A 12,013-nucleotide genomic window follows, 5' to 3' on the forward strand; every position below is an offset into this window, starting at 1 on the left:
ATCCTCCCCGGGCTGCTCAAGCGTGAGCGGGAGTTAGGAACCTCAAGCCTCACTTTCCTCCCCAGCTCAGAGAGACCACACGCCAGACACGAGGCTCCCTGCTCCCTCACACACACACACAGACGCACACACACTCACACACACACTGACCTGACACACACACACACACGCACGCACCCGAGCTTCCTTTTCCTGGGCTCCCATCCAGGGAATGACTGGCTCCACTGGACCCTGGAGGAACGCAGGCTGAAGCTCCAGGCAGCCCCAGCCCCTGTCCCTCCGCCTGCCCTGCCCGCTGGGACAGACAGACAGACGCACAGAGGATTTACACTTCAGCGGCTCCCCGCGCGCACACCTTGAGTGCGACTCATCTATAGCGGCTTCCTTTTGTCAGACAAGTGAGACAGACTGGATGTAAGCTTTTATATAGGTAACCAGTCAGACATATAGCCAGACACACACACACACACACACACACACACACACACACACACACACACACACACACACACACACACACACACACACACACACACACACACACACACACACACACACATGAATGTGGATTGACAGTGGTATAGGCACTGCAGTGTGAATGTAGCAACTGGACTTCTGTTCCGCTTAGCTGACCTGCTGCATTATTCTGTCCACTCGGGCAGTGAGGTGGACGCAGCTCTAAGCAGACTGATATATAGGGTATCTATGTAGAGCAGACACCGTATAGGAGCAGCTCAGGTAACTCTGTAATCTTGCAATCTCTCGGCGGGACCATCGTTGTGGACTGTTAGCATCTCACAAAGCCCACCAGGGACCTTGGTTCTCCTCTCCCAGACAGTACCTTGCTGGATGGACTTAACTACCCCGTGCAGGCTGACTGTGTACATGAGAGCAAAGCGTGAAGTGTCACAGTGACAATGGCCAAGCGGGTGAGGAGTGTGTGTTGTCGGACACTGATGCTGCTGTATTTTTTCGCGTGGAGCTCGGCACCCACAGCCCACGGCGTCTACCCCAGGATACGGCTCTCACACAAAGGTAAGTGATACCTGTACCTGTGTGTGTGTGTGTGTGTGCGTGCGCACGCGTGTGTGCGTGTGCGTGTGCGTGTGTGTGCGCGCGCGTGTGTGTGTGTGTGTGCGTGCGATGCTGTGTGTGCTGCCACATGCAGTATATGTCTTGTATTCTTATTTGATGTAATGAAGCCAAATATTTCTATTAACTACTTTAATGAAAAAGAAGGGAAGCGAGCCCTTGGGTAATTGAACACATGCCGTGTCGCTCAGACTCCAGACTAGTCAACGCAGGCTGGGTGGAAACGAACATTCTTTACCGTGTGAGTTCACGGTAGATTGAAGCCAAGACAGGTGTAACGGTGCAAAATGTTTTTTTTTTTTCTTGTTTCTTCACACTGTTGCACGCTTCGCCTGACCCTGACTCTAACCACACTGTCAGCAGGTATTCCCAACATTCCTGATTAGATTGGCGGTGTAAATGTTGATTAAACAATGACTGTTTGGTTTGGAGTGCCACCCAAATAAACACGGCTGATAAAAGGGTACTGCAACCGCAGAAACCTGTCACACGAGACTGCCTGTGATCTTTTCTACCGAAAATTGTTTAAGGGTGGTTTAATTGACGACAGGTTTTTCTTATGGCTCAAAGGCACAACAGATGTGTAACTGTGCTGTAACCGCATCAACACAGAAGATGTATTAACTGGCCTTATCCTACAAAAAAAAAAAGAAAAGAAAGAAAACAAATCAGAACATTTTTGACATTTTGTCCAAGTACCAAATGGGGTAGTGTTTCTTCCATTTCATTTCGCAATCCACGCCAGCTGTGAGTAAAGGAAGTCCCAGGTTATCATTACCATCTAATGGATCTAATGGTATTGTTATTGATTGTTATCTAAGATTGATGCCTCTCCAGAGAGAGAGAAAGAGAAAGAAAGAGAAACACAGAGAGAGAGAGAGACTGTAATATCCTGAGTGTTCATGTATCTCTGTTTAAATCTCTGTTTAAATCTGATAGTGTAACAACCTTTACTCTCTGGGGTTTTAACTAACACTCTGGGTTTCACAGTGTGAGCGTTAATTGTGAAAGAGGGTCAAGCCCTCTCTAATGACTTTGTCAGCTTTATTGTTGTTGCTCGCTGGATGTTGTGGCTGTGGATGTTTTTCTCCATCTGTGTTGTTGACTCGGGGGTTTGTTTTGCCACTCTGGCCATGGTGGCTGAGATTACACAATGTGGCTTTCTCCCACACTATACTGGTGCTGTGATAGAGTAGCTTTCTGGATATGGGAATGGATGTAGTTTATAGTTACTGTGTGTGTGTGTGTGTGTGTGTGTGTGTGTGTGTGTGTGTGTGTGTGTGTGTGCGTGCGTGCGTGCGTGCGTGTGCGTGTGCGTGTGTGTGTGTGTGTGTGTGTGTGTGTGTGTGTGTGTGTGTGTGTGTGTGTGTGTGTGTGTGTGTGTGTGCGCGCGCGCGTGTGTGCGTGCGTGCGTGCGCTTTTTTAATTTTCCTCACAAGGACACCAAGATGAGGAAATTACGGAAAGTGCAGGGTTAGAATTACACTTATGTTGAGGTTATGGTAAAGGTTAAGGTTCGACATGTAGGGGTGATGTAAGGCTACGGTCAATCAATTAGAATCGATCTAAAATCCTCACAAATATAGCCGTGTGTGTAATCTGTGCATGTGTGTGAGCATGTGTTTGTGTGCTACAGTATGTGCTGGTATGCAGACTGTTTCCACTGTATCTCCTTACAGAATAATGAGGGCTCTCTCTGCTTTGTAGATAAAACTCTTTTATAAATAGTAAACATCTCCCTTCCCTTCCCCCCCGTGTTTCCTTTGATCTCTATAGCAACAGAAAGTGACGATTCCACGTACACCGGTTGGCCATGCTTGAATATAGGTGTGGAATTTGTATGGTCGGTAAAACACAAATATGCTGATATGTGAGCTAGTTATGAGCTCTTTAACTTACGAGATGAACGCGAGAAGAACTTTTCGTGTGGTGTGGTTTGAATTGAAACACAACAGACTGGAGCTCAGGAGGACCTTGTGTACTTGAACCCTATTAGCATCCCTATTATATGCGGTTAACATTCAGTAAGAAAATAACCGATCTACCAGGTCACAATGCATTGCGACGCATTGTGAGCTTGCCTTGTAGATCTGCTATTTTCGCCGAGGTGCAGAGAGAACAGGAATGGCCCTCGGGAATACGGTCAAATTAGTATTGTTTAAATGGTTAAACTTCCATTCTGCTTGTATACAGTTCTCTTTTAAGACCACTTTAACCATTATTATATACTTTGGCTATTCAAAAATCGCAGATATACAAGCTCACATGAGCTTGCAGATCTACTAATATATAGCCTATATATATATATATATATATATATATATATATATATATATATATATATATATATATATATATATATATATATATATATATATGTGTGAATATTCCTGAAAATCTTTGAATATACTATATTATAAGTATAACATTTAGTTGTTGTTTTTTTGCTTCTGTGGGTCCCTGGAACAAAATATTTTGAGATGGGGGGCCCTCGGCCAGATAGCTATAATTTGGGGGGTCCTTGACATGAAAAAGTCAGAACCACTGACTGACATAGAAACAGGTTTTTCAGAAAACTGTTAGGAATCTGGCCCTCAAGTCTCAATGGGGTTAAGTGAAACGGTGGAAGTACAGCCGTTACATAAGATGAAGTAAAACACATGGGATGGACGGAAAGAAGGACAAGACTAAGGAGTAAAAGAAATGTGAAACAGGGTGCATTTGGTCAAGTGTTCCATGTGATCTTTGTATATACTAATATCCAGTCTCCAGCTGTGAGCAGAGCCATGCTGGTGTGCTTAGTCATAAATGCCACATCAATATCTCTAATAACCATGACTTTCATATATCACCCAATTCATTAACCGCCCGAGGGGAGAGTGGATGCCATAACTGCGCCTCTCTCTCTCTTCTCTCTCTCTCTCTCTCTCTCTCTCTCTCTCCCTCTCTCTCTCTCTCTCTCTCTCTCTCTCTCTCTCTCTCTCTCTCTCTCTCTCTCTCTCTCTCTCTGAGTTTCTCTGTTACATGTTCTGGCTAGCAGCAGAGAGTGCTGGGGAGTGCTGCAGTTGGATCCTATCATTATGGAATGAAAAACATCTAAGCCTTAATATATGCCTCATGGCCCCTGCCAGTGATTTTGAACACACCCTCAAGCACACGCAAACACATACTCACTAGTGTGCACAGAGACACCATAGGAATCACACAAACGCGCGCGCGCGCACACACACACACACACACACACACACACACACACACACACACACACACACACACACACACACACACACACACACACACACACACACACACACACACACACACACACACACACACACACACACACACACACACCCACACAGTAGATCCACAAATGCAGAGGTATGACACCGGCACACTCGCACACACACTCGTTCACAGAATAGTGTGAATTCTTCGCACGGCGGGGCCTTGGAAGTGATTCAGGGCAGTGTGGGATGTGGTTTTAACTATTCACCCTCAGGACTATGAAAATATTACCATAACATCTGGCGGATAAACAGGGCAGAGGAGCCATCGTAATTCAATCTATCTGTTTGATTCTCCCGTTTCAGCGGAGGGGAACATGATGGACATGATGAACACAATCACTACTGGAATGTATTGGTTACCTTTCTTCTGTTGTTGTCCTTCTGGTGTGGGATCAATAGAACTGGGCCTCTGTTTTTTTTAATAAGTGCTCATTTTCAGATTAGCTTTATTCTGGTTTCTTTGGGGATGAATTCCTTTGGGAACGTTGTCAGATGTTTCAAGGGCGACTGTCCAAGTTCCTACCCTGGAACATAAATGTTCCGCAGCTTTGATGTGCGCCGCACTTAATGCAGACTTGGTTAAAATTATTAGCATCCCTTTCTTTTCATCTCCTTACTGCTCGTCTATTTCTGGACCACTGGTGATTTCCCCCAAACAAACACCCAGTAACTTTCTTTCATTCTTCTCTGCGGCCTGCGATCTTAATTAACTCATGTTCCAGAAGGTTGTTAGCCTAATCTCACCCTGTATTAAGTTACAATGGCAGATTGTCTGCTTTCCTCAGTGCAGAACTGATCCTAGGCCCCAGCCGCCGAGCCTCGAAAGACCTTAAATGCAAGTTATGAGCCTCTAATACACCTCAATGGCTATGACTTTAGGGCTAATCAATGTCCTTAATCCCTGGGTGATTATGTGATGTGAGCCCACCGTTGCAGAGGAATCAGAATGTACAGTATGCTGTCTACTATATACTGTCCATAACTTCTAAAACTTTTTGGCAACAACTTTGAACAACTTTCCAGGTTCCCAGAGTGGACCGAGCTCATCAGAGTAGGAAAAACATCCATTCAGCTGCTAATGATGCTCTTGCACTGCTTGCGAGTGCCAGTGTCATGGTGGGCTGCAGGGAGGTAGCTGGGCCGAGATTTGTCCTTCGCTCTGCAGTGCTATAGCCGCACGCTTGGCCGATCACTGGAGCTGCAGCGTGAGAGAGAGAGGGTGATACAGCACTTTCCTAATAGTAATGACCTAATCAGTTCAAAGTCACTCCCCAAAAAAGCCCTGAAGTTCTGCGCAAGTGTAATGATGCTGGATAAATCAGTGGTCTTTGCACTTGCTTTCAGAATAGAGTGTGGTTTAGCGTTTTTCACTGGACACAGCAATCCTGATCATCCAGCTGTGCCAAGTTTTCAATCCAGCCATGGTTTCTATTGCTCCCCGGTGTTGAAACAGCGGGCCCTGATTCAGATTCATGCATTCCTGGTTTAGTGAGCCTAGAAGCGCCACCACACCCGTATATAATGGATACCTGTTGAGCTCTGCTCTGGTTACATGCGCTTAGAGAAACCATTATGTGTTTAAAGGAACATAAAACAACAGACAAAAAGTCGTCATGGGTCCTTGAGCGGGATAAAACTTTGGTTACAGTTGCTTCTGTTTGTACTCAAACGCATTCCACTGGTTGGGGAAAGTGGCACCGCGATGGAAAAAATCAAATAACATGAGTTGACACGTTTTCGAGGCAGCCAACTAAGCCATGCTCCCCTCAAAACATGCCAGAGAGAGTGAGAGTTGCCCTGGCACTGTATGTGAGACGGCTGCCATTAAACTGCGGCGTTTCACGACAATTAAGTTGACAGTATCTCAGCCAGCAACGTATTTATTTAAAAGTCATAATCATTTAGTGCCATATATAAATATTTTGCTTTAGCAGGTCTGTGTGATGTCCCGGCTTGAATAAAGCTGTCCAGTGATGTCAGAATGTTTTGACAGGTAGAGCGTCATACCCACTGGCTTGTATAAATAAGCCCATGTCACTTCCATGCTTTAGCCCGACGTTTTCCTCTCCCCAAAACTCAAACAAGAAGCTGCTAAAAGCACTCGGGAGCGACATTTTCAGCACACCTCACCCGTACTGTATCTAGAATTTAGAAGTGTACATACAGCTAATGTGTTGCTCTTCTTTTAGAAACCCTTCCCTCTCTCTCTCTTTTCTTTCTCAGCGTTTCCAGTACAGCACTGGGAGGAGCTCCCTATATGATGCTTGAATAGTGGCATTCATTGGGAAATTTTATGTTCATTTAAATGCATCACATTAAATATAGTATATGTCTTCATATTGCAGCTTGTGTGGGTAAATGTGTGCGCGCACCTGCATGTGTATGTGTATGTGTGTGTGCGTGCGTGCGTGCGTGCGTGCGTGCGTGCGTGCGTGCGTGCGTGCGTGCGCATAATGTGTGTGCTCGCGTCTGCCTAGAGTGAATAAACCCAGGTAGTAATTACTGATATATGGAACCCCCTGCTGAGTAGTAATTTAAGACCATCCTTCCCAGACAGAAGGTAAAGGGCGCTCTCTGTGTGCATGCGTTTTACAACCCTCCACTGACTTATGGCTGCGGCTAAAACTCTTATGAGAGATGAGGATGGGGAATACCGGCATTGCACGCTGCTGGTTCTGCCTGCCAGAAGTGAAGGTGGGGATTTTTTCACCACCTCCTCTTCCTAAAGCTAATGTGTGAACTGAGGAGCTCCATTAACTCGGTTCCACCTATGTGTGCCAAGGCCTGTAATTAACGCTTACCACGCAGGCTCGGAGCCGGAGGGCCGACGGCACAGGCCTGATATTAAATCATTAGGAAATGGTGAATATGATGACGCAGAGATAAATCGTCCCTTTCAGGTCAGCAAAGGGTAAACTATGTTTTATTTGATTTATTCGTCACTCTCTCTCATTATCTCGGTTTGCTCAATCTCTCTCTCTGCTGCCTCTCTTTCTAACTCTGGCTCTATCTCTTAATATCTACCTCCCTTATCTCTGTCATTCAGTGTCCTTTAGTCTTGTACTGTATGTCTCGCGCACGCACGCATGGGTCGCACGCACACTCACACACACACTCACGTGCACACGTACGCGCTCACTCACACTCACACACACAAACAACCTACTCTCTGCTTCTCCTCTTTATAATTCTCCGTCTATCACCTCCATCACCCTGTAACCTCTAACCACTTAGGCCTCTCTCTCTCTCACTCTCACTCTCACTCTCACTCTCTCTCTCTCTCTCTCTCTCTCTCTCTCTGTCCTTCTCTCTCTCTAATTTCAAATTTTCTCTTGCCGTGCCCCCCTCGCCCCCCCCACCCCAGTGCCTTATTTCTCTCTCTCCCATTGTGTAATGTGTGTGCTCTTCAGTTCATTAGCGAGGCGTCCAGAAGGGAAGGCAGCTGGTGAAAGTCTAATATCCTTCCTGACCTTTCCGGAGCGCAGGGGCGACAGAGAGGGGATGAGTTCACTTAGATACATGGCTTATGGGAACCGGGGGGGAGCAGGAAGACTGGAGGGATGGAGTGTGTTTGTCTCTTAAATCATCTTAACCACATTAACTTATTTAACACTCAAATACCTGGAACGCGCCCGAGTCACGTTAGATTTTAACCACTTTAACCACTATTTTAAGCCTTAACCATTGAAAAATAGCAGATATACAAGCTCACAGCGCGGCACCGAGTGCCGCGCTGCGAGCTTGTAGATCTGCTATTTTTGAAAAATCGTGAAAATGAGTGCAAGTCTTTGAATATCTTTGACTCGATCTTTGACCCGACTTCTAAATCCTTCCTCTAAATCAGTGGTTCTCAAACTTTTTCATGTCAAGGACCCCCAAAATTACAGGTATTTAGCCACGGACCCCCATCTCAAAATATGTTGTTCCAGGGACCACCCAGAAGCAAATATTTGAGTTACAAATGTTCGCTTTTAAGTAGATATATTCAAAGACTTGCAAGAAAAATCATGATTTTTCAAAAATAGCAGATCTACAAGCTTGCAGCGCGGCACTCGGTGCCGCGCTGCGAGCTTGTATATCTGCTGTTTTTCAGTAGTTAAAGCAGTCAATAATCGTAGGCCTAAATGGGTTAACTTGTTTAAACCAGGAAAGCATCTGTGTCATATCTCCATTTTAGCGTCCGCGGCCAAATATAAATCAATTTGGGGGTCCGTCCATGGCACCAAAAAGTTTGAGAACTACCAATTTAGCATTTGTGAAATCGGCCCTACTGTAGGTCTTAATGGGTTCAAGCTGTCTCATAGTGGCTGAGCGATAATGGACAGCTTGTTTGAGAAGGAGCTAAATTGTTTTGACTTTGTTTCTTTTGACACCCGTGGTGGTCCTACCAGACCACAGGATGTACACTTCTGAATAGAAGACTCTAGCCTCAAAACAATGTTTTATTCACACTTGCAGCTGGATCGAACCACAATGGAAAAGTCCCCGGGACTTTTTTGAGTTATGCTTTTAGTAAAAATGTCCGACTGTACCTCATGCTGTTTACATTTCCGTCTAATAAAGAATTCGATCAATCAATTAATCAAAGCTTTAACCCTGGTGTTAATGTTTTCAAAAAACGCATTGAGCTTACTCCATTTCGGCCACTCGTTGTACGATGAAGTATATGGTTTAAGTCAGTGGTTCTCAACCAGTGGTACGGGGACCACCAGTGGTCCCTAAGGGGGTTCCAGGTGGTCCCTAGCTAAATGGAGAATTGGTAACCAAATGGACCCTTATAGAGCTTTATGAAACCATTTTTGGTTTCATTTTACGCTCTCAAGAGTTACATTGTTGTTAAACATCTGCATTACTTAATTTACAAGAAGTTTATATAATTAGACAATGCAGAAGAATTGTTATTTTGATCAACATTTGCCTGTTATCTCTCCTATGCCACATCAATGCAGCATGGAATTGTGGACAAAATCTTATCCAATGATAACAAAATATTCAAAGTTTGGGGTCTGAGGGGATAAAACAAATGGTGGTCCGCCTGCTCAAATGCCACATAGATAATGGACCTTAATATGAAAAGGGTTGAAAACCACTGGCTTAAATGGTGAAGAAGGATAGCAAGGGTTAAGGTGGTGACGAAGGGATGAGCAGTAGCTGTAGCTAGGGATGGGATTATGAAAATGTCATATCATTTTATTGTGACCAATATTATCGCGATAATCAGAATATCCCCAACATCCATTATCCTGGGGCGGATCATTTGCCAAGAAATAGCAGATCTACAAGCTCACAACGTGTTGTGAGCTTGTAGATCTGCAATTTTTAGTCAAGAGATTTGGTAGAGAGTGAAAAAAAGACTGTATACGTATATTATAAGTACCTTTTACCAATAGAGGGTTTAAATGGTACTGGATATGCAGCTCGGCAAATAAAAGTGAATTGATTCCAGTGCATGACTGAGGACGATTAATTAAATCTCCACGATACGATTATCACAAGTGTTTTTTTTAGCACGATAAACGATAATAGCGCTTATCGTCCCATCTCTAGCTGTAGCCCAGCATGGTAAAAAGCAGTGTGTTTACCAGACTGTATACTGTCTGTACTATACTGTATGTCCCTTTACATCCCCCGCTATCCCCATGGCAACCTGTGGGAGAGTGGAGAGAGATACTATCTGGAATGTGAGAATGCCACACTCACACTAAATCCCCCCCAAATCCAGCAGCGAAAGTCACTTTGGTTAATCACAGGTAGTGTAATAATTGTAATCCATCATGGAGAATGTGAGGAAGCGCCAACTTAAACTGCTGCAGGTGCTACGTATGCTAAAATATAATATAAACACATTGGCAAACTGTAATGAACCGATAAATTGCAGACGTTGTTGCAGCTTGATATTTCTGACTTGTTTAATTGTGCAGAAAATGATGGTTTATTTAATGTAGCAGTAGGTCTGTTTAAGCTGGAATTAATATTAAAGCCATTTAGTCAGTTCAAGTATTAAATATGCTGTTTATGTGTAGTTTGGAAGTCGTCACAGAGCTTAATGCATCAATAAATATTTCAATAATAATTCATCTTAGCAGTAAGTTTCGCTTCTTGGCCTTGTGGTTGAGAGGACTGTGCTTTGGAACAGATGGGGGGAGGGTTGGATGCGAGTCAGTCAAATAATAAGCAACCCCATCAATTATATTGGCACCCACTTTACAGTACATGGTTTGATGAGGAAACTTGAATCTCTCCAGGCTGGCCATAATAACAACTGTCAGCTGTGAATGATTCTCTCCTGATTCATACCACAGACTATAGACTACACAATTATAGTTTAGTTCCACTGTTCAGAGCTCTTACACCTCAAGGAGTCTCTGTGTCTCTCTCACACGCACTCCCTCTCTCACCCTCTCTCTCTCTCCTGTCGCCCTCCTCCTTGGTCACCCCATGTGGCTTTCATTTTGCTTAATGACATCATTCCCCTCACCCAGGGGTCTAGTACGGGAATACAAGGCCGTGCTGCTGATAATGGCACGACACCCCCAGCCCGCAAAGCTCCCAAAAACTCGCCCCCAAAGCCCAAGGGCTTACACAGCGGCACACACAGTCCTTATTACCGAGCCCTGTGCTCTGACCCACTTCAGTATTTGTCTTTGTTTCGAGTCCAGCGCGAGAATACCATTACTCAGTAAGTTATACGTTTGCCTAGGAAGCCGTCTGTCGCGAGCGGGCCAAATTCTGACATGAGATGTGCGGTTAGCGCTTGGCAACGGCTCAAATTGTTACAAGAAATTTATTTTGGTGTGGTTACTGTAAGTTTCCTGACATTCTTGTTTTATGAGTGCATTTGTCTCGGTGTTTCTTTGACTTTGACGCGAACGGTTTTCGTCCCCAGGAGGTAAAATGATAAGCAGTTCCTACTGTACAGTCAGAAACACACACACACCCCAGGCCAGGGGCGTCACAAGGTGTAGGAAAGTGGGACTGAGTTACTGGGGCCCAAGGTGGAGGGGCCCTAGTAACTTTATCTATTGAAAAATAGCAGATATACAAGCTCACAGCGCGGCACCGAGTGCCGCGCTGCGAGCTTGTAGATCTGCTATTTTTGAAAAGTTGTGAAAATGTGTGAAAATCTTTGAATACCGGTATGTATTTTTTAAGCAAACATTTCTAACTCAAATTTTGCTTCTGGGGGTCCCTGGAACTAAATATTTTGAGATTGGGGTCCGTGGCCAAATACATATCATCTTGGGGGTCCTTGACATAGGTTTCTTGCACAAATTTTCACGATTTTTCAAAAATAGCAGATATACAAGCTCGCAGTATATCTGGTATTTTTCTATATTTAACATTCATGGGGGGCCCGCAGTGAATCCTTGTACCCAGGGCCCAGAATTTGGTGTGACGCCCCTGCCCCAGGCTCTCTCTCTGGGTGTAAAGGAAAACCAATGTTTCCATACTCGGATAAAGAGGGGATCAGAGGAGTTTATTTTGATTTTTAACTTCACCAAATCTCCCCGGGCATCTTTCAGCACTCTTCAGACAGCCGTTGAAAGTGTCTGTCTTGAGGGAGTCTTTTTTTTTCTACTCCGTCTTTTCCATTTGAAGTACGGGAGCACGGTTTGAACCATGCACACCTT

At 44.6% G+C, this 12,013-nt stretch overlaps 1 protein-coding gene across 1 annotated transcript in view; it reads left to right on the forward strand.

Moving 5' to 3' along the window:
- Positions 1 to 917: 917 nt before the first annotated feature.
- Positions 918 to 12,013, forward strand: part of sema3e (sema domain, immunoglobulin domain (Ig), short basic domain, secreted, (semaphorin) 3E) — a gene marked incomplete at both ends in the record, with an annotated part of 49,984 nt that continues 38,888 nt past the window's right edge. Inside the window, one exon of the mRNA XM_080736882.1 lies at positions 918 to 1,035. Coding sequence (XP_080593008.1) covers positions 918 to 1,035 — 118 coding nt within the window. The remainder of the gene's footprint in view (positions 1,036 to 12,013) is intronic.

The sequence above is a fragment of the Nannobrachium achirus genome (genome assembly GCF_963921795.1).
Source record: "Nannobrachium achirus genome assembly, chromosome: 11".
NCBI lineage: Eukaryota > Metazoa > Chordata > Actinopteri > Myctophiformes > Myctophidae > Nannobrachium > Nannobrachium achirus.